Source organism: Dysidea avara, chromosome 5 (assembly GCF_963678975.1).
Source record: "Dysidea avara chromosome 5, odDysAvar1.4, whole genome shotgun sequence".
Lineage (NCBI taxonomy): Eukaryota > Metazoa > Porifera > Demospongiae > Dictyoceratida > Dysideidae > Dysidea > Dysidea avara.
The window spans coordinates 34572758-34596528 of NC_089276.1; the positions used below are offsets into that span (position 1 = coordinate 34572758).

The window sequence follows — 23771 nt, forward strand, 5'->3', positions numbered from 1 at the left end:
TAGAAACCTAGTAAACAATGTGACCAACTAGCAGGTACTTACTGCTGCAAACAATCATGCTAAGAACCAAGCTATTAATCAATGGCTCCAAGCACGACACGTAACAGTGCCACCACCGATTGCCTTAGAATATTTCGTCAACCAGGCCGATGGAACCGTCAGTGAATGGATGCATCAAATGGGCCAAGGATGGGCAATACTAAGACTGCAACTTAGACAGAATACTTTTAAAAGGCTTGCCAATGTTATTAATACCATGCTAACATCATTAGAATGGCCACCACTCCAGTTAAGGAGAAAATGTGCAAGATTAACTCTTTTATACAAGATTATCCACAACCTAACCGAAATACCTAACAGCTACTTACCAACATTATCACCTGTCACCATTACAAGATCTAATCATGAACAAAAATGGGAATCAATTTATTCACCCAACCTGATGTCAGCACGTGAGATAATTGTTGTTTTACACGCGCTTATTAGCCTAGACTCTATCACTTCGTCAAATTTACCACTGGAGGGTTAACATCATACAGAAGGAAGTTTGCAGACGTTTGCTGGTTCTATCAGTACAGGCGGGGAAGACGTTCATGGTATAATTCGCCTGGTCTGGTATGCCATGAAGCTCGTGGTGGACTCCGGTGGAGCAATGTTGCCTTATTCACAGTAAATCCGAGTCCTTATATCGGATATATGATCTCGTATATATTATGATGGACTCAATTGGAAGTGGCAGTCCATGGCCAGTAGTCACTAGCTTAGCTATATTCCCTGGTGAGATACTAACTGTGTCTATAGTTTGTCCTGTGCCATCATTAAGTATACCATCCGGGCCTACCAGGCTGGAGCCTACCTGATAGCATTGACATATTGAGTCTGACTCTGTTTCCCACTGTGTGAGCTGTCACTGATGCTACGGTTGTACCCCCATAATCTGTCCCCCCAGACTAGTACAACAGCTGCATTTAGCTATATTATATGGTGTGAGTATGGAGAGTTTCCTGTGTTATTATGATCTTGTTAGTGATTTTTTTGTAGCAGTCAACACCTAAATGTTAATATTCTAGTCCAATTTTTTTTTGTCTATTTGTGTATGTCCATCTATGTCACTGTGAATGCTTGTATCACTAGTCACGCTTGAGTTCAAATGCTGGTATAATCTTAAATTATTTCATGTAAGCAATGCACATGTACATGGAGGCCTAAATTTCATTGTTAGCCACTTTCCTCCTTGAAATAATTTTATAATAAGCTAATAATATGCTGAGCTGTCTGGTCTACTTGGCATTCACGGCATTGGCATACTTGGCATTAAAACCAGATTTTGAAGGTTGCAAAGCCTTATAGGTTACAAAGCTTCCGAACCCTCATTCCAGTTCTATTAGAGAGCTCTTTATCATTATACCTTATAATTACTGCACAAACACATGCACACCTTCAACTATACTGTACACAGCTGTATATCCAGAACAGAATTGTCTATACCATCATGAGAAATAATATAATGTAATAAAGTTGTCATCAGCACAAGATGTCTTATTCAGGTACAGTATTTACACACTACGTGTTGTGCATGCAGCATGTACAATTAATCTAAGCTAAGGAAATCTTCAGTTTTACTAAGCAGGGGTCTGTCAAGCATGTATACTCCTCCATCTTCAGAAGCAATAACATCATAATGACAGCCATGCACATTAAGGAGTTCAAAGTGATCTATGTGATGTAGCCGTGAAGGAGGAGGCTCTTTTGGGTAGATCAGCTTAGCATTCTCCAGGGGCTTGTAGCACAGCCAGTGATAAGTGTCTTTGTAAGGAACTAATGTATACACGGGTATATCAAAAAGTGAGGCTGCTGCTAACAGCTCCACAGCTGTTCCCCACACCCTCGTTAGCCGCACTCTCGCTATGTATTCAACCATGTCTCCATCAATGTATGGTTGAAAATGAGTCCGGTTCCTAGATATAAAATCAGCCAGCAACTCCCTGATCTTTCCATGTAACATTTCATCACCGTAAACAATTTGAGCCACTGAGCGGTAGAAGCAGTTCCCATCGCCTATGATAGGTTTAACAAGACGATTCATCTCATTCAGTACTACCATTTCATTGTTCGGAGTAGCCTACGTTCAACAGAGAGGTTATATATTGTCTATCAACCAAATTATGGTGATTACCTTTGGGGTATCTTCCATATTTGTGATGACAATGCTTTTTTCAGGTGGCAGCTCCTCTATAGAAACCAATCAATCAACTACATACAGTCATGCATACTGATTGCACTATAATAGCCTCTCACTACAATAACTGTATAAACCAGTAAACTAATTGTAAATTAACAGTGCATCCATCCTCATACAAGTATTATTTTAACTTCATTTGATTTATCATGTGAAGTTATCACATGAAGTGTCAACAATTATTGTAATGTAATCGTATCAGTGGTTAGTGTGTGTGTGTGTGTTTTTTCCCTTGTTTATATACAACATACCTTCAACATTTAATACTGTTGAATCCTCTAACTGGTCTAGGGAAGTGCATGATACCTAAAAATAAATATCCATTAGTTGCCAGATCATATATTTTCAGCCCTATATATTCAGATAGTTTTATTTAATAGAAAGTTAATTTACAACAACAAATAAACTGGTATCAGCATTACTATATGCAAGGAAATTTTGACATCAAAACATTGATGGATTTGACAAATCACAGCAATTTGTCAAAATGCTTACCAATTAAGTGCCTCTCCACTTTGTGCTAAGCAAAAGCATGTAAAAGGCAGCCATATTATGTAAGCGCTTAGCAAGTCCAAGTGATTCGTCACCTTTTTTCATCAAATCCTTACAAGCCAGAATTCATCAATTTTTTTGACGTCAAAGTAAATTTTCTTGCGTATGGTATTACATACAGTATGCTTGCTTCTAACAAATCACTTAAAATAATAGTTTGCATAATACATAAACAACACTTCCTACTATTATGGTAAATGATTTCTTAATTAATCAAGTGGCTATCAAGTAATACACATTAAATAAATACTTCTGTTTTCTTGGCTGGTTGTACTCCAGGCATGACTACAGCTGGTAACTTTTGATGTGATGTCCTGCCTATAAATTCATACAGTGATGACACATGTACATGGATTTAACCATTGGATAAGTACCAGTGTTTAAACATTGACGATGCTTGCATCTCTTCTTTTTCTTTCCTGGGCCACCAAACCGTTTCATATCCTTGCAGTTACAACAGTCACCGCAATCATCTTGTACACATCCAGAACATTTACACCAAGATCTCTTCTTGCCTAAATTGTACATGTGTAGTACTAATATTAAATATCATTGGATACAATAATCAGACCTGCTCTTTCCACTCTCTGTACAGTTGCTGCTGTTGATGATATAGCGTTGTCAACACCAGATGTTGAAGGTTCAGTGATATCAATTCCGCAATCCTGAATAAAAGGATATTAAAGTGTAAAATACATAGCGAATTACACAACAATAGCTATATAATCTTTACAGTAGGTCAAATTTACTTTTATACATAGGTAGCATAGATCTATTGAAACTGCCAACCCACAAAATGTGTGTTGGTTATAATGCCTGTTAATTATTTTGTTTTGAACAATATGGCCACATTAAACTGACGCACAATGACTGATATCATGGGTAGTACTTGTATCATTAAGATATCTCTGATACTATAATAGCTACGAATTGAACAGGTGATGTCATATTAGAGGTTTGTCTTCCCCCCAAGCATGTATTAACACATTAAGAGTAAATATAAAAATTAAATGCTTACTTTTCCATTGGGGCCACTGCAACTGTTATCTTCTAACAATGCCTGTGTATAATATCCATTATCTATTATACTCTCAAGCAATAAGGTATATATACCTTTCTCAATTTGGCTGCCTTCACACCAACTCTGTTTCTAATTCTCCAATCTTGCCTCTTTCTACCTCTTTTACAATGAATAGTAGTCAATGACGAAAATCTAGACTTAAACTTAAGCTTTGCTCTGCGTGCAGTTAGTGTACTGGATAAGCTAGGCCTTAAGATAAGGCCATCAGTTGAGGGTGCCAAATCTCTGGCCAATACTTCCAGCTCATCACATTTGCCTTTTAAAACCTTAAGCTTATCCTTATCTATGATATTAAAAGACAATGTTTCAACTTTCTTTAAAACAATTCTTATTTGTTGTTGTGTCCGCTTCCCTTCTTGAGGTTTCTGCAGTTAACAAAGATATTAATATAGCATTGCTCTAACTAGAAAATGTAAATAATGCATGGTATGTGCAATACATTAAATTACAAATCTGTTGCATACCCGTTTCTTCAAATCGGAAAATTCTAATTCTTGTGACTTAACTTCAGTGTTAATTGTAGGTGTAGCATCATTTGAGCTGCAGGCCATCGCATCATTCGGGATGCCTTCAAGACTACTCTTTGTGATCGTGTGTGGCAGTAACCCGGCACCAGTTTCTTCCTTAGGTGGAATCCCTATTTCCACACAGAAATCATCCACATCTAGATCTGTCTGACTCTCCAGCATAGGCACTGCATCAGGCATAATACCTTTCACCATTGTTGTTTCTGTCAGTGCGTGAGTATCAGTACACATATATGCACTATTCAAATATGCTTCTGGCAGTGAATCCCACCTCCAACCAGACTGGTACAAAAAAAACGGCAAAAAAGTGCTTACAAGGATAGTGAGTTTTAGACCAGTCACCACACGTACAAGAAGGCTGACCATCAGATAATCCAAAATCAATGTGATGGGTGCTTGTTTCACCAGCAAGACTAAACTTTCCTTTCTGAATGTCACAGCTTAGAAAAGATTCTTTAGTAAATTTTCTCTTTGCTTTATCTAGTCGATTTAAGCAGTGTTTGATCAAAGCTGGCGGCCGCCCATGCAGATACTTTGGAACATCATCACTGTATGACCGGTAAGTGGAGCTCATTTTGTAATTCTGAAATATGTATTTCTCATGAGAATCTGGAAGAAAACTGTCAATCAGTATCTCAACTAGACATGAAAGTGTAATGTTTCTTCTGTGTGGCAAATAACTATATTTCAAAACTTTGTTTTGAGCTTCTATACCATTATTAGTTTCAACAGCTGCGTGAAAAGAAGTTTGACGATAGACTCTTGCCCACCTCTGTAACAAAAGCAGATAACACCAATTAATTAACAAAGAATATCAGGCGTTATACAGACTACTACTATTGTAGACTGAAATTGCATTAAAAGTACATGTACTATATACATGACATTGTATAGAGCGTAAACAAGTCAATTGTTATTTTCAATAAATTACCCTAACAACAAGGGCATGTTCAAAACTTACCTCAGGAATTCCCAGCCATGTTCCAATGAGCCACTCTTGTAAAGCAGTATGATCTTTCCATACATGTGACTCCTTTAGACGTTTCACTGCACACTGGTAATAGTAGTCTATCGGTACTTCTTCATCTTGACTTGGCACTGGTGCATGTGCACACTCACGTAGCAGGTCAAGAACCTTCTCCCTTTCTTCATTGGAAAGACCATGTTTATGGTCCTTTGTCCATCTCTCCCATGCTTGCTCCCTGTGAAAGTCACAAATATATACTGGGGTAGATGGAAAGACATTTTTGACTGCAAGATACTCTGCATCTGAGAAATCACTCATGAAATATGCTGGATTCCATTTAGGATTCCACTTCTTCAAAATAGAAATTGCTTCTCCAATCTCTTCAGCTGATTCTGAGGAAACAACAAATTCAGCTACCACCACATAGCCTACATTAGTTTTTACAGATAGAAAAAACAAAGCTACTTCATATTTTGTTGTTTTGTAAGTGGCATCAATCAACGTTATGATATTGCCATATTTGACTAGGAGATCTCGTTGCCACTTTTCTTGGTGTACCCACAAAAATGTTTGGGAGCAATCATCAAGGTCATCATCATAACTTGTGCTGGACTGGATGTTATCATTGCCTGTTGATTCATCTTGATCAACCTGCCCACCAGACTTTTTAATGTAAGGCCTGAAAAAATGGTTGGAAGAAGGAGAAGACTTTTTCCATTCTTCAATTCTTAATTTCAGATTTTCTTGGTCCAGTATTGACAACTGCAGGGCTCTTTTAGCTTTGGATATGTGGTTTCGAATGTCACATACCATCGGATAAAATGATCTATCCGTATGACAGGGTGTTATGTTTAGTTGGGCAGAAACTGTGTGTTTCACATAATTCCTTAGCATCTTTCTTATTTCCTGTATATCTGTGATTCCATCAGCAACTAACTCTGCTATCTTTGTTATTAGAATGGGGTGGACTCTCTGGCTATAACCAGATACTTCTGTGAAACTGTGATCAGTATGAGCTTTTAATGTAGGAAGAGAAACATAACAGTACTCTTCGCCTTTGACTTTTCCAGCGACTATTTGACCTCTAAGGTCCTTCAATGCTTTCTCCTTTTTATTTCGCAGCTGTCTAGAATTCATCATAGAAGTAACAGTGTCACACAGTTGAAATTCCTTATATACTGTGTAATACCGCAATTTAATATGAGCACAACATCCCTTTTTTCTTGAGCTTTGCAAGCGTAGCTGCTTATTCTTTTTCTCCTTCTCCTTCCAATATTGTGGTCCATACTGACAATCCAGCAGAACTTCTCTATCTACCGTAAATGGTGAATTATCAAAGCACACATCCTTGCTTCCTTCATTTTTTCTCCAGTACAATTTTCTCACATTCTATTGTATAGCAGATTGATAGTAAGCATACAGTTTATGTACCAAAAAAACTGAAAGCAAACAATGCTGGTGTAATAATATCTGCATAGTAAACGGGGGTGTATTTCGGGGAGTTTCCTGGGATTCTGAAAACCCCTCTGAAATTTTAACTTAGCTATGAACTGAAATTGCAGCAGGAAATAGTTAGTGTATCTTATGCAATACGTGACCTTGGCAGCATAAATAATAATTATATATTTAAAATGTACAGACCTCCATATGGAGTATTGTTGTACATATCAAATACCATACACTCAATTCAACCAGCAGTCAATAGAAAATTAGCTAACATTTACAAGTCATATAGATGCTCAAGAGTTTATCTATGGCCGGACTGCTGCTTGAAGTGCAAAAATGACTAACTGATGATTGATGATTTTCTTTCTCCCCAGCTGACGCTTCACTAGTTAAACAAGCAGATGAAACTCCAATTGTTCTAGATCGTCTGGTACCATAAGTAGTAACTGTCTCAGTGCTATGCTTGGCCAACAAATCATCAACATTCTTCATCTTCACGAATCCTTCGTAATATTCTCCAACTCTTTTCAATCCTTCTTGCCACGTTGAAGTGGACAGCTCCATAGTTCTATCTTCGAGCACAACAACTTGAAATAAATACCTCGAGGCCAGTGCCATGCATAGAAACAGGATTTGGCACCTTTATGCTAAGCGCCTATACAATATAAATAATCACGTGCTGACATCAAGTTGGGTGAATAAATTGATTCCCGAACAAAAATTCCTACACTATCATACATCAATAGACAACTGTAAATACTCATTTTTTCCAAGAACAATACCAGAATGGAATGGACTACCACAAGACATCATCAACCAACAAACTATTGACAGCTTCAAACAATTATTATACAATCACTTTTGATTTTAATGTACATTAGCACTTATGCCCCAGGCGGGCTCCGCTAATTAAACAATATAATAATAATAATGCTTTATGCGAAGTGGATAGATGATGAGCTGGCGGGAGCTGTCACGCTGCAGGTGGTCCCCCGCCGCAAGTGGTCCGGCCGGACCAACTACCGTGCTTCAAGTAGTCCGGCCGGACCATGTAAAGTTACTGCAGATGGTCCGCCCTGCTGCAACTGGTCCCCCCAATGAAATCTCCACTATCAGCTTCCCAGTCAGTACTAGCTCAACGTCTTGATCAAAACGCACTGCCCTCACGAAATACGAGTCCTGCAGCAGTGAAGCGAAATTTGCCGTGAGCAATGCATGACCTATTCTTAAACATATAATTCTGAACATTGCATCGTTTTGCATTTGCACGTGGTTCTTATGAGTCGTGTAACGCGTTGTGGGCACTGGTGCCCCTTTCGATCCCCCCTTCCAAAAATCAATACTAACAAAACATACTCTAATAGAGCAGTCAGTCAAATAGAACAGTCACCACTATGACATGTCTTAGTGTCTTTTAGTCATCCACATGCAGTTTCTAGAAGTATGTGACAGAATAACACTAAGATGCATCTCCAGAAGAGGCTACAAAGCTTCTGGGAACCTCCATCACTTCGGTGTAACTTGCAATGCTCAATTTACCATCTCCACTAAAATGTCACTTTCGTCAAAAATGGTATATTATACAGGCAGGCTATAGCTGAAGGGTTCTATTCTAGTCTTAGTGTGTAAACTTGAAATTCTCCATTAATGATACTACAACTACTGCAGTATGGTGACATTAAGTGGTTCTTACGGGCCAATAAGTTAGTAAACTAAAGTGTGACAAGGAATAGTTTAATTGAGTCACCGCACACAATGATTTTATTGTTCTATACCAGCCATATCTTATACCTTATTTACTTGGCTAAACACTGCAGCACTTTTACCTAAGTTTCAAAAATTGATGTGGTGGCTATTCAAACTTGACCACTTCTCAATGTTCACAAACAATGTTTAAATTTTGAATTTTGAGCATAATTGGCTGGACTTTTGAGCACAGCTCAACATCATAATAGGCTATTTTTAAAGCATAATTAGTTCAAGCCTATAGCAGAGAATAACCAAAGGTAATGCAAAAAGGCTGTCTTTCTAGCAATGAGCCTAATATAAGCAGCATGCACGTATAATTGGCTAGTTGAAAATAAGAGATCATTTGTTCAGTTATGTAGATTCTCCATTTTAAAATCTGTTATCCACTTTAATTTAACTTGATGTGCTTTTCAGTCACTTGGAGCAACTGATTGTGACAAACTGCAAGGATTAACATTTTAGGACTTACTTATGTAGAAAATCAGGAACAATTACAGCAAATACTGCATACTCAGTAATGTTACTTAGCAGTTGTCAGCAGACTGTGTGTGTGTGTGTGTGTGTGTGTGTGTGTGTGTGTGTGTGTGTGTGTGTGTGTGTGTGTGTGTGTGTGTGTGTGTGTGTGTGTGTGTGTGTGTGTGTGCGTGTGTGGTTAGGAGAGGTCACTGAAGATAAAGACAACCTGAATGAGTTGTATAAGAAATTTTTGGGATGAAATGGTGGAATTTTATTTTATTTCAAACTATTGTGACAATGAGTCAGTGCTGTGTAGTTTCACACTTTCCATTTCTTGAATCCTTGAGATTCATACCAGCATTGGCAAAATTTGCATCTAGTGGATTCTCAAAAAGGCTATAATATCCACTGTTTTACCCATAAATGTGTGAAAGCATCAGTGTTATGACCAGACCACCCGCACTGTTGGCTAGTGCTATATATGGTAGGTTAGGATGATTACCAATCAAGTAATAATTGCCAAATCTGAAAGCTCCACTTGATGTCCATGCAACTGTTTAAGTTACTATTTCACCATTTTACACATGCAGGGTCATGGGTGTCACATGGTTATATAAGAAAGGTTTCACTATGTTCACAACAACACTTCACTAAAGGACTGGCACACAATTCATCGCGAAGATTGTACTGGACACTCAAAGTTGCACTGCAGGACTCTAAAAGAGTATACATGCAATATAAAATAATATTATTAATTAAGTGTGAGTAAGTTAGTTATTGATCACATGATCATTACAAACAATTATCCTTGAAAATGATATCTGGTATCTCTATTGCTTGATATTATGACATTCACTTCTTGTGCATTATACTCCTTGACAGTGCAGGATATGGTCAATAGCTGTAAAGAGCTCAAGTACTTTAATTATAGATGGTGAAATTGCAGTTCCAGTTAACAACTGCTACATAGCTATTGCTTCAGATGGCACTGACCTTCCTAGTGACTTAATGACTACAATATCAGTTTATTGAGGACTGCATAATAGTGTTGTATACATGAGATCAGTGGTGTTACTGTACTTGCATGAAAATCTGGCTCCTAATTTAATCATGCTTCATGTCAACAACATAAGATTACCTTCCAAGAACCTCTTATAATTTCGTTTATGTGATGTGTATTAAGCCATTATACTTTTCATCATCATTTAGATAGCACTGTAGCTGTAATGTGTGGATGTGGGTACGTTATTATATACTCAGGCATCACAGCCAATAAACCTCCAGTAGCCTCTTACTGTGCCAGTAGATTGTGCCAGTCTTCAATACTGTGAACACTATAATAGTTACTTGATCAATATGCTGAGTATTATAATGAAATTTTGTCTTAGCATAATTATATGATCACTAATAATACAAATACTCATAAAACCACCTTATAAACGTCTTTCCAAGGTATTATCAGTGGATTTATGCTAAAATTTAGGCAACAAGGACCCGAATCAGCGTTGGAGGTTTACAAGATCGAGATACTCTAATAGAGCAGTCAGCTAACTACTCTAATAGAACATTCACTGGAAACATGTAGTTGGCTCTGTTATGGAATTTTTCCAAATCTGCCTGCACCTATATTCATGCAATGAAGTGAATTGGTCTGTTTAAAGGGCTTCATTCATCTACTTGTGTAGTTAATATGTATGACAATACTTAATTCAGGTTCACAATTTCCATTGAAAATGCTCTCAGATTCAATCTTGTATTGTTCAAATTTCAAAATTTTCCACTTTCAACATTATTATTCTAACATGCACCTATTCAGTGCTGTACAATTGTGAGAGGGGTGCATCATGTACTTGGTTGTCTGTACCTACCCAAACTTTTCCATTAGCAAAATGCTTCAGAGAGCCATACCTATAATCTAAAGGCAGTATATAAAATATCTACAGGCAGAAAATATTACGAATTTTATGTGGAAATTTCTCCAAATTGCAGTGTTTTAGCCTCTATTTTTCAAAATATTCTTGGGTGGGAGGGGGGGGGGGGGCATGCCCTCAGACCCCCTAGTTCCAGCATGCTTCGCATGCTGGGAAGTGTGCTTCGCTACCTCTACCCAAGAGATTAGTACCTTGAGTTAGCCCCCCCCCCCCCTTTTATAAATCCTAGATCCGCCCCTGCAGCTAAAGTTTTGTTATTATGTCATTTATATGTAATTTATCTTGTCAGCATTAAGTTGCAAGTAGAGTGGAACCTCTCTATTACAGATATTGTGGGACCCAGAATTTTTTACCACTTTTTGCTGTAATATAGAGGTTTTCCTTTTTAAAGGTATAAAAATGTATTTCCTAGACCAGTTGGGACCAAAGAATTTGTCCTTATTATGGATGTTTTTCTATTGTGTCCTTAATTCAGGGAGTTTGTTAAGAGAGGTTCCACTGCATGTATGCATGTGCTATAGCTACCTATAATGTTTTTACCCCTAATGTTTACAGCAGCTGATCCCAGCAGGGTTTATCAAAGGGGATGCACCAGTATATGGAGTAGGGATCTGTACCCCCAGAAGCTAAAGCTTTTTTTCAGGACAAAATAATCTTGAATGGTTTAGATCATACTGCTTTTTTTGTGGACTACATTGATCAAGAGTTGTATATAGGGACATTAAAGTGACAATCATGCTAGCAGATTATTATAGACCTAAAGAATGGCATCGCATGCATTTCATTTGCAATATATCCTTAGCAGGCAATGAAACTGTAGATGTTAGGTGACTGTTCTATTAGAGTATTGACTGACCGCTCTATTAGAGTATCTCGATCTTTTATAACACGTACGCATACTAGTAATTATAAGGCTACCTCGAAGGCCACAGTGGAACGGGAAACTAGGTCGGCACAGTGGGGCACTTTGTGCCTAGCCCTATACGCCTTCTCAAAGATCTATGATCGAGTCTATGATAAAGCCAGTGGGGGACCACTTATGGCAGAGGGGGACCAACTGTGGCGGCGTAAGTTGTCCGGGGGGGACAAGTTGCAGTGCTGCAAGTAGTCCGGGGGGACCAAGTATGGTTGCTGCAACTGGTCCGGGGGGACCGATTTTGGGGGGACCGGTTGTAGCATGACAGAGCCTGTCATGATGTAATAATTTTTTTTCAAGTAGAATTGTTGATAAATATTTATTTTAATGATATTTAATCAGGGAAAAATAGCGTCAGCCAAAGAAGGCTGTTTTTCAGCTATGCCCTGAGAGCACAACAACAACAAAAAAAAAAAAATACAATACAATATAAGTACATACATACACAACAAAACAGAATTACATTGTACAAAATAATGTTTTAAAACCATTCACAGTTTTAGCACAGTATAGTGCTTTAGGTAATATGTTCCATATGGCCGTACCCCTGTACACCAAAGACTGTTTTCCATAATTAGTTCTAACACTTGGAACAAATAATCGGTGTAAATTTCTACCAGAGCGACCAGTAACATCCACAGCATATGAAAAAATCCCATGTAAATATGGAGGGGAAATCTTGTTGAGAATTTTAAAAACCTGTACAGCTGTGTGAAAAGTATGCTTTTCAGTTAAAGATGATCGGAAGTTAAAGTTATCAGAGGAATGGAAAGATGATGTAAACTTAGAATGGAGTCTTTCCAAACGACGAGTACTACTAGAATTTGATGGTAACCACACAGTATCACAATAATCCAACACCGGTAAAATATAAGCTTGATATAGCAACTGCAGAACTCTAGAGGAAGCCGGCCTAACCCGATACATAGCAAAAAGTTTCCTTCTAACTCTACCAAGAACATAATCCACATGAACCTGTCAAGTGAGATGCCGATCAAAATATACACCCAAATACTTAGTAGAACAAACTTGCTTCAAGATAGCACCATCCAACATTATTGTGAGATTCAGCCCTCCAGTTCTCTGGCGGGAACCAATGAGCATACATAATGATTTAATCACATTCAATTTGAATCTATTAACAACCAGCCAAGTGGAAACATTCTCTACATCTGCTTGAAGAGTTTTCTCAACAACAGAAATACAGAGAAAAAAAATACGCATGACAACAAATGCTACAATTAGAATCTACAAAACAAACTATATAATCACAACGAATAAAATGCAACTACTGGGAAAGGGGGGAACAACAAAGAAAGAAAACTACAGGGAAAGGGGAAAGTCATCATCACTACCTTGCAGAGCCCAATACCTTAAAATCATTCAAGCATTATTTACCCATAAACAAACAGAGAGTTGTTGAAGTAGATTTTTTCTGGCCACTTTAGGTGAAATGCCACTATGGGTGGTGGTACGATCAGCAATAGAATTAAGAACTGACAAAGCAAAAGGTGTCCATACCCCAAAACTTTCCACAACTAGTGGAATGAAATCACCTCCTGCCTTCTCCACAATAGCAAGGTGCTTCGCATCCTTATGTAAGGTTGCCAAACTAAAGCTAAGATAATTTGCTCCAACTCACAAGTAGATTGATAACAACACTGTTCATAATAAGGAAGTACAATACACATATATACAAGAAAATACAAAAGGACGAAAGACCAATAAAAAGAATATGGTTATAAGCAATCATAGTACATGAATGCAATAAGCTAAATGGATTACAAAATGTAAAGGTTAACTACTAAAAATAGATACATAATAATTAAAGTGTGTGCATGATGAAATCACTTGTTTGTGCACTAGAGTTCACAGTCAGATGGCTTCAGTGCAACTGCTACAATACTCCCCCCCCCCCCCCCCCAGTGAACTGTACACTGTCCAGAAATATCCAAGGTGTAGTGTTTCTGATGTCTCTTCAATACCCGGAAAGGTCCATCGTAAGGAGCTTGTAGTGATCTTTTTACTCCATCATACCTCACAAAAACATATGGACATGTAGATAAATCTGTACTTACATATGACTTTCTTGGTTGTTGTTGTCGCACAGGACTTGGTTGGATCTGTTGCATGAAAGTTTTGTGGTGTGTAGCATAAGATGTAGGATCTAAATGTCATTGGAAGAATCACGTGTGAAAAATTCACCTGGAAGACGTAGAGTAGTTCCATAAACTAATTCAGCAGGGGTGTACTTCAAGTCTTGCTTAAGGGTGGTACAAATGCCCAACAGCACAAGTGGTAGTGCTTTAGTCCAATGAGTGGTGTCAGTTAAACACTTCAGTGCACCCTTCAACTGGCGATGGAATCGTTCTACTAGACCATTAGCTGTTGGGTGGTATGATGTAGCCCGTATTCTTTGTGTGCCTAGGAGTCTCATCAACTGTGTCCACAAGGATGATTCAAATTGAGACCTTCTGTCAGTAGTAATAGTGAAAGGTACACCAAATCGAGCAATCCAGCTGCTAACAAAGGCTTGTGCTACTGTTTCAGCTGAGATATCTGTAATTGGTACTGCTTCTGGCCATCTGGTAAATCGGTCTACACAAGTAAGTAAATAAGTGAATCCCTGCGATATTGGTAGTGGTCCTACTAGATCAATATGCACTTGGTCAAAGCAGACATCTGGAATGTTAAAGGTAGCAAGTGGTGTGACAGTGTGGTAATGAATCTTGGCTTTTTGGCACTGGATACAGGAACGGGCCCAATGTCGTATGTCTGAATTCATTCTGGGCCAAAAGAAACGAGTTGTTATCAGGAGTTGTGTGGCTCTGATACCTGGATGGGACAAGCTGTGTAGTGCATCAAACACTATGTCTGAATTGCTCAGGGACATATGGTCTTGGTGTTCCTGTAGAAATATCACATAGCAGGGGGTCAGTACACACAGGCAAAACAACTCTTGCAAACTTGATAGTAGTGTCTGGTCTTGCAGGTCAGTTTCACTGGGTTGGGCCTTGGCCATTGCAGTAAAGTCTATAGTGGGTGCGATAGCATTCATCTGGGCTGAATCTGCTCCAAAACGTGATAGAGCATTGGCAACTGGGTTCCCTTTTTCTGCAATGTGACGAATGTCACTGGTAAATTGGGAAATGAAATCCAGTTGGCGTACTTGGCGTGGTGAGTGACGGTCTGGCTTTGCATTAAGACTATGGGTTAATGGTTTATGATCTGTTAACACATAAAACTCACGGCCTTCTAAGAAGTGTCTGAAATGGCGGATGGAACAGCAGACTGCTAGGAGTTCTCTGTCAAAAGTGCTGTACCGCTGTTCTGCTGGTGATAGTTTTCTAGAGAAGTAAGTGAGGGGGCACCACTTGCCATCAAGATGTTGTTGAAGGACTGCCCCAATGGCAATGTCAGATGCATCAGTCACGATGTTGATAGGGGCATCAGGCTTAGGGTGCACAAGAAGTGTGGCATTAGCTAGTGCCTTCTTAATGTCCTCAAATGCTGTAGTGGTTTCAGTAGTCCATTGAAGAGTACGGCTGTTGCTAGGTGTAGCTTTCAACAGAGCATTGAGTGGAGTCAGGACATCAGCACATCGAGGAATGAATCTGTGATAGAAATTGACAAGTCCTAGGAACTCCCTCAGCTGTCGCAGAGAAGTAGGTTGAGGAAAATCTCTGATGACTTGCACTTGTTCAGGGAGTGGGGTTACACCCTTGTTGTTGACATGATGGCCCAGGAAATGTAATTGATTGACACCTAACACACACTTAGCAGCATTGATTAATATGCCATAAGACACAAAACGTTCAAAAACAAGACGCAAGTGTACCTTGTGGTCCGCTGGGGTTTCAGATGCAATGAGCACATCGTCGATGTAAGTGTAGCATAGGCGGCGGAAAGGGGGGGCTAGGGGGCTAAAGCCCCCCCTCAGAATGATATCACACCGAAATTATCTTTCTTGGAGTGGGGCTGAAAACGGTGATAAAGATCGAGATACTCTAATAGAGCAGTCACTCTAATAAAGTAGTCAGTGTGTAGCGAGCTATGAAAGGATTTTTATGTCGTTTATCAGCTAGAAATGGTAGTTGGTGAGGTGGAAAGCTCTTGTCAGTTGGTTGGGACCTTTTTTTTTTTTTTTTCTTTTTTTTTTTTTTTTTGGTCTCACTTTACCAAACTATAGAAATAAGTCTGGGTCAGCCCAGCCCCCCCTCATATTAACTACTTCCTCCGCCACTGAAGTGTAGCAAAAATCCAGTCCACGAAGTACTTGGTCCATGAAATGTTGAAATGTCTGTGCAGCATTCCTCAGTCCAAAAGGCATTCATGTAAATTCAATAAGTCCAAATGGTGTTGTTATAGCTGTCTTTGGTATGTCTGCTGGCTCCACTGGAATCTGATGGTAAGCACGTACCAGGTCTAGCTTGGAAAATATGGTGCTACCATGAAGGGTTGTTGTAAAGTCCTGAATGTGAGGAATAGGGTACCGGTCTGGCACAGTTACACGGTTGAGAGCTCTATAGTCTCCACAGGGTCGCCAGTCACTAGAATTTTTCTTAGGAACCATATGAAGAGGAGAGGACCATTGACTCTTAGAAGGTTGAATGATTTCTTGATCCAACATATGTTCAAACTCCTGACGAGCTATACGTAGTTGGTCAGGTGGAAGACGTCTGGCTCTTGCATGTACTGGAGGACCAGTTGTATTGATATGGTGAGTAACATTGTGTTTCACTGGTTGGGGAGGTAGACAGGGCTTTGTGACAGAAGGAGAAAGTCGGCCAGTAAGGCGTCATATTCTGTACTGTCCTGCTGCAGGTGAAAATAGGGGCGTAAAGATTCAACATGATATATGGTACCTTTAGTTTGAAGGTTTGTCGTCATGTCGACGAGTCTTCCTTGTGTCATGTTGACTAGTAACCCATATTCTCTGAGGAAGTCAGCTCCACTTATCGGAGTGCGGATGTCCGCGATCACAAATATCCAGCGAAACACACGTCGTAGTTTACAGTCTTTTGTCCAGCACTTTTACCATCTGGTGCTGGGGGTGGTGGCAAGGGGTGCAGGCACCCCAGGAAAAAAAAAAGGCTTGCGGTCACCCAGCTCCTCTGCCGTCAAAAGTTGTTGCAGACGTCTATGCTCAGAGGCTGAAGTTCTCTTGGTCAGTTCTTGCTTCAATACCTCATATGGTGTCTCGTCGGGAGGGTTAAGCAGTAAATCCCGGACTTCTACTGCAAATTCTGGAGCGAGCGAAGCAACTACATAATCGAACTTGGTTCTGGAGACAGTGACATGTCGTGTCGTAAACTGGGCTTCAATCTGGGCAAACCAGAGCTGTGGATCCTGCGGCCAAAACGGAGGTAACTTGATTTGGATTGCTGATACCTGTGCGGGCGGTTGAGGTAGGACTTGAGCCGCCGGAGGTTGGACTTGATCGTGAAGTTGAGCGTCAGGATTGGCGGAGTCAGCTGGTTGAGACATCATGATAGCAGGAAATAGCTACAGCAGTGTTCTGTCAGGGTCACCAATTGTAAGGTCGCCAAACTAAAGCTAAGATAATTTGCTCCAACTCACAAGTAGATTGATAACAACACTGTTCATAATAAGGAAGTACAATACACATATACACAAGAAAATACAAAAGGAAAAAAGACCAATAAAAAGAATATGGTTACAAGCAATCATAGTACATGAATACAATAAGCTAAATGGATTACAAAATGTAAAGGTTAACTACTAAAAGTAGATACGTAATAATTAAAGTGTGTGCATGATGAAATCACTTGTTTGTGCACTAGAGTTAAGATGTACAATTGGGAAAGCTTAACTCTTACAACCAATGTTGAAGCAGTTGCTTGCAAACTCCAGCTAAATCATCACCTACTTATAGTACTAGCTGTGTATAGACCACCAAATAGTGATGCTGCATATCTTCAGTCATTGTGTAATCTTATACAGGACATAATAACTGACTTCCCTGGGGCAATTATTTGGATTGGAGGAGACATAAATCTCCCTAACATTGACTGGCTTACAAATTCACATAATGGAAATAATTACCCTGTGTCTTTTTGTAACTTAGTACTGGAACTGTTCTGTGATTCAGGTATCTCACAAATGGTATCCTTTCCCACTAGGGGAAATAACACTCTGGATATTTTTGCTACAAACAGGCCAAATCTTATAAATAAATGTATCCCCATCCCAGGAATCAGTAATCACGATGCAGTTTATGTTGAATCATTCATTACGGCAAAGTACAGGTGTCCAGCTAAAAGAAAACTTTATCAGTGGGCAAAAGCTGGCTTCCAACTGTTATCACAAGTTATTACAGAATTTACTTCAAGTTTCACTAGCTCTAATACAACCACTTCATGTGTACAGAAGATGTGGAATGACTTCAAAGCAATGTGTATGGATTGTATGGAGCTTGTGCCTTACACATATCCTAGTTCTAGATTCAACCAACCATGGGTCACCACCAGAACCAAACGTATCTGTAGGAAAAAGAAAAGGTTATATAATAAAGCCCATTCTACTGGGTTAGCAAGTGATTGGTCCAACTACAAAAACATAAAAAGTTATCTCAGCATGAATGCCGCAGAGCATACTACAATTATGTGTCAAGAATATCTGACCCTAGAGTGAACAACAAAAAGTTTTGGTCTTTCATTAAAAATTGTCGTAAAGATACTACTGGAATCACAACCCTGACAGTTGAAGGGAACGCAATCACAAATGATACAGATAAGGCTAATGCTCTTAATGATCAATTCAAGTCTGTGTTTACAATAGAAGATACTTCAGTAACACCAGAAGTACCAGGCCCACCTTTTCCAGATATGGACTGTATTGAAGTTAATGTTGAAGGCGTGACACAATTACTGTCTAACTTGGATGCTCAAAAGGCTGGTGGCCCTGACAATATTCCAACCAGATTTTTGAAAGAATTCTCTTCAGAACTAGCACCTTGCCTTACAATATTATTCCAAGGATCCTTAGAACAAGGAATTATCCCTGATGATTGGAGGAAAGCTTTTGTGGTACCTGTTTTTAAGAGAGGGGATCGCTGTTTACCAGCAAATTATAGACCAATTTCTCTTACCAGTGTTGTGTGCAAAACCCTAGAACATATAATATCTTCAAATATCTACTCTCATTTAAATAAACACAATGTTCTTGCTGACCAACAACATGGCTTTAGATCCAGAAGATCTTGTTCAACCCAGTTAATTGAAACAATTGATGACTTTGCCACTACTCTCAACCTATCAGGACAAATTGATGCAATTTTCTTAGATATGTCCAAAGCCTTTGATACCGTACCTATTATACACAAACAGACTCTGCAGCAAACTTAGTCACCATGGTATTTGTGAAAATATATTAAGATGGATTAAAAGCTTCCTGACAAACAGATCCCAACAAGTTGTTGTGAATGGTGAATATAGCCAACTGTGTAAAGTAACTTCAGGAGTGCCACAGGGGTCAGTGTTGGGACCACTCTTGTTTCTATGTTACATTAACAATATTGCACACAATATTTCATCAAAATTCGGTTGTATGCAGATGATACTTTACTCTACAGAAGTATTCATTCTGAACAAGATGTGGTAGCCCTTCAGAATGATTTGGATACTTTATCACAATGGGCTGATGTTTGGCAGATGTCATTTAATCCTTCAAAGACTGAATTTTTGAGAATTACCAATAAAATGAATTATGTTCAATCATCCTATTACCTATCTAATACCTTAATACCATCAGTAAGTCATACAAAGTATCTGGGTGTCATTATCGACAAAAATCTTAAATGGACACAACATGTTAACATGATCACTGCAAAAGCAAACTCAGTAAGAAGTCTTTTACAACGGAATCTAGCAAAGTGTCTGCAACAGTTAAATGCTACTGCTATAATACATTTGTTCGCCCCATTCTAGAATATGCCAGTACAGTGTGGTCCCCATACCATGAACATAACATCTATAAATTAGAAATGGTACAGAGAAGAGCAGCAAGGTTTGTGATGAATAACTATAATAGAACAGCTAGTGTGACAGAAATGTTGAACAGTTTACAATGGCACACATTGGAGAAGCGAAGAAATAATTTGAAAGCCTCACTAATGTATAAAATAATTAATGACATGGTAGATATTAATGTGTACCAACAGTTTAGACCAAGCAACACCACAACTAGAGGTCACCATCAAAGATTTCTGCAGTTGCCAACAAGGGTAGATGCTTATATGAACTCCTTCTTTCCTTTTACAATAAAATTATGGAACCAACTAGATGATCATATTATCCAAGCTCCATCTCTTGATTTATTTAACAATTATATAAATTTGTAAATAAGTAGCTAACTACATAATATATGTACGAATATACTCATGATTGAGTTTGTACATTAACAAATATACATATATATATATATATATATAGAGTTCACAGTCAGATGGCTTCAGTGCAACTGCTACACATGCACTATAGACTATATAGACAGGGTAGTCACTATAGATTTTATAATCAGGTTAGTCACTATAGACTATATAGACAGGTTAGTCTGCTTAGTCACTATAGACTATATAGACGGGTTAGTCACGATTGACTGATCAGTTCCCCCGTGTGTCGGTTACTATAGCGCATTAATAAGAATTTCCGTTTTTAGTACTATATTAGTTCCATGTTACGGATATCCTGTCTTTAACGCCACTTCTACCAGACCCTTTATGGGTCTGGCGCGCGAGACTAGCTGTTCCCATTGTCCTATGAGAATCCGCCACCGTGATGCCTTAGTTAAAATCCTTCATCATGCCTTATTACAAGACCATCCAGGAGTTCTTAAAGAGCAACGTGCCTCTTTTGATTAAGTTCACGTCCAGGAGACATTTTCCATCCTGATTATCCGCAACTTGGTCGTCCTGCCTATTTTGATGTCTCTGTCCACAACACTACTCAGCCTGCTCATATTTCTTTCTCCGCTTCTTGTGCTGGGGTGGCTGCTGCAGCTGGAGTGGTGGCTAAGGATGCGAAGCACCTTGCTATTGTGGAGAAGGCAGGAGGTGATTTCATTCCACTAGTTGTGGAAAGTTTTGGGGTATGGACACTTTTGCTTTGTCAGTTCTTAATTCTATTGCTGATCGTACCACCACCCATAGTGGCATTTCACCTAAAGTGGCCAGAAAAAATCTACTTCAACAACTCTCTGTTTGTTTATGGGTAAATAATGCTTGAATGATTTTAAGGTATTGGGCTCTGCAAGGTAGTGATGATGACTTTCCCCTTTCCCTGTAGTTTTCTTTCTTTGTTGTTCCCCCCTTTCCCAGTAGTTGCATTTTATTCGTTGTGATTATATAGTTTGTTTTGTAGATTCTAATTGTAGCATTTGTTGTCATGCATATTTTTTTCTCTGTATTTATCAATCACTCATTCACAAGTTAGAGATGATACAACATCGTGCTGCACATTTTGTGTTAAATAGACCTTGGAGAAGGAATCATAGGGACACATAACTGAAATATTAGTGGAATTAAAATCTAATCCAAAACAGCCAAGCTGTAAAAAAAGTGTGCGGCCCTCAGAAAGGCTATGGTGAAAAAAGATGTGAAATCCAAGGTGGCGGCCAAGAAATGGCTGTGATGGTAGGTTAATGGTAAAAATTTTAATAATGACAATTCAGGTAAATTTTGTAAAGCGGCACAAAAATTCACCTGAATTGTCGTTATTAAAATTTTTACCATTAACCTACCATCACAGCCATTTCTTGGCCACCACCTTGGATTTCACATCTTTTTTCACCATAGCCTTTCTGAGGGCCGCACACTTTTTTTACACCTTGGCTGTTTTGGATTAGATTTCATTTCTTTTTGTATTTGTATACCCCAAAGCCGGCCTATGGCCAGCTTTGGGACTTTTTTAACCTATGTTTTTTTTCTTTACTACAGGAAGAAGAAAAGATGAAGTAGATGTACTTTAAATATTTTATCAGTAAATGTACAAATTATATATATGTGACCGGATTTGTGAAAAGGGGTCTTCCACACACATCCAATTTATGAACTTTGGCAGTTCATAATGTCAGATAGGAAAATAGTATTGCCTTGAAATTTGGACAGTGATGAGTAACAACATAGGTTAATACATGAACAAACTTTGAGGTTAGTATCTTCTTTGAGCACAAAGGTATGGTCATTCAAGTTCATAGAATTGGATGTGTGGAAGGCCCCTTTTCGCAAATCCGGTCACATATGTATTATATGTGACCGGATTTGCGAAAAAGGGTCTTCCACACATCCAATTTGCCAACTTTGACAATTGATAACTTCAGATTGGAAAGAGCTATTGCCTTGAAATTTGGGCAGTGGTGATTTCTTTGCAGCTGAACTCTCTACATGATGGTTTCTTTGTAGCTGAACTCTCTACAAGGTAGTTTCTTCTAACTGATCTCTCTACAGGGAGATTTGTTTGTAGCTGAACTATCTACAAGGTAACTTCTTCTAGCTGATCTCTCTACAGGGTGATTTGTTTGTAGCTGAATTCTGTACAGGTGATTTGTTTGCAGCTGAGCTCTTTACGGTTTCTTTGTAGCTGAACTCTCTACAAAGTAACTTCTTCTAACTGATCTTTCTACAGGGTGATTTGTTTGTAGCTGAACTATCTACAAGGTAATTTCTTCTAGCTGATCTCTCTACAGGCTTATTTGTTTGTAGTTGAATTCTATACAGGTGATTTGTTTGCAGCTGAGCTCTTTACAGAATGGTTTCTTTGTAGCTGAACTCTCTACAAGGTAACTTTTCTAGCTGATGTCTCTACAAGGTGACTAGTTTGTAGCTGAACTCTCTACATGGTGGTTTCTTTGTAACTGAACTTTCTACAAGGTGACTTCTTCTAGCTGATCTTTCAATAGGGTGATTTGTTTGTAGCTTCACTCTCTACAAGGTAACTTCTTCTAGCTGATCTCTCTACAGGGAGATTTGTTTGTAGTTGAACTCTCTACAGGTGATCTGAATTCTGTACAGGTGATTTGTTTGCAGCTGAGCTCTTTACAGAATGGTTTCTTTGTAGCTGAACTCTCTAAAAGGTAACTTCTTCTAACTGATCCTTCTACAGGGTGATTTGTTTGTAGCTGAACTGTCTACAAGGTAATATCTTCTAGCTGATCTCTCTACAGGGTGATTTGTTTGAAGCTGAATTCTGTACAGGTGATTTGTTTGCAGCTGAGCTCTTTACAGAATGGTTTCTTTGTAGCTGAACTCTCTACAAGGTAATTTTTTCTAGCTGATCTCTCTACAGGGAGATTTGTTTGTAGCTGAACTCTCTACAAGGTAACTTTTCTAGCTGATGTCTCTACAAGGTGGCTAGTTTGTAGCTGAACTCTCTACATGGTGGTTTCTTTGTAACTGAACTTTCTACAAGGTGACTTCTTCTAGCTAATCATTCAATAGGATGATTTGTTTGTAGCTTCACTCTCTACAAGGTAACTTCTTCTAGCTGATCTCTCTACAGGGAGATTTGTTTGTAGCCGAACTCTCTACAGGTGATTTGTTTGAAGCTGAACTTTCTAAATGATGGTTTCTTTGTAGCTGAACTCTCTACAAGTTAACTTCTTCTAGCTGATCTCTCTACAGGGTGATTTGTTTGTAGCTGAATTCTGTACAGGTGATTTGTTTGCAGCTGAGCTCTTTACAGAATGGTTTCTTTGTAGCTGAACTCTCTAAAAGGTAACTTCTTCTAACTGATCTTTCTACAGGGAAATTTGTTTCTGGCAGAATTTTCTACAGGGTTATTTCTTTGCAGCTGAACTCTCTACATGGTGGTTTCTTTGTAGCTGAACTCTCTACAAGGTAATTTCTTCTAGCTGATCTCTCTACAGGGAGATCTGTTTGTAGCTGAACTA

The 23771-nt window shown here is 38.8% G+C and overlaps 2 protein-coding genes across 2 annotated transcripts; both read right to left on the minus strand.

The window, feature by feature from the left end:
* Positions 1-1448: 1448 nt before the first annotated feature.
* Positions 1449-4579, minus strand: LOC136255219 (uncharacterized). Its single transcript, XM_066047944.1, has 9 exons — positions 4337-4579; positions 3905-4237; positions 3810-3851; positions 3363-3456; positions 3166-3306; positions 3042-3109; positions 2491-2545; positions 2177-2232; positions 1449-2122 (listed from the first exon to the last, which is right to left on the minus strand). The coding sequence occupies exons 1-9, from the start codon at positions 4577-4579 to the stop codon at positions 1592-1594; spliced, it is 1563 nt and encodes a 520-aa protein (XP_065904016.1). The 3' UTR covers positions 1449-1591.
* A 58-nt stretch (positions 4580-4637) lies between these two features.
* LOC136255220 (uncharacterized) lies at positions 4638-7443 on the minus strand. The gene is made up of 3 exons (XM_066047945.1): positions 7158-7443; positions 5361-6755; positions 4638-5171 (listed from the first exon to the last, which is right to left on the minus strand). Exons 1-3 carry the CDS (start codon positions 7428-7430, stop codon positions 4638-4640), a joined length of 2202 nt encoding a protein of 733 aa, XP_065904017.1. The 5' UTR covers positions 7431-7443.
* Positions 7444-23771: the final 16328 nt, after the last annotated feature.

Coding starts and splice junctions, on each gene's coding strand:
- LOC136255219 (XM_066047944.1), bottom strand. CDS start 4,579: ATGCCTGATGCAGTGCCTATGCTGGAGAGTCAGACAGATCTAGATGTG. Junction 4,238..4,336: donor TTTCCGATTTGAAGAAACGG/GTATGCAACAGA, acceptor TGTTAACTGCAG/AAACCTCAAGAAGGGAAGCG. Junction 2,546..3,041: donor AACCAGCCAAGAAAACAGAA/GTATTTATTTAA, acceptor ATTTATTTTTAG/GTATCATGCACTTCCCTAGA.
- LOC136255220 (XM_066047945.1), bottom strand. CDS start 7,430: ATGGCACTGGCCTCGAGGTATTTATTTCAAGTTGTTGTGCTCGAAGAT. Junction 6,756..7,157: donor AAGAAAATCATCAATCATCA/GTTAGTCATTTT, acceptor GCTATACAATAG/AATGTGAGAAAATTGTACTG. Junction 5,172..5,360: donor CATGGCTGGGAATTCCTGAG/GTAAGTTTTGAA, acceptor CTTTTGTTACAG/AGGTGGGCAAGAGTCTATCG.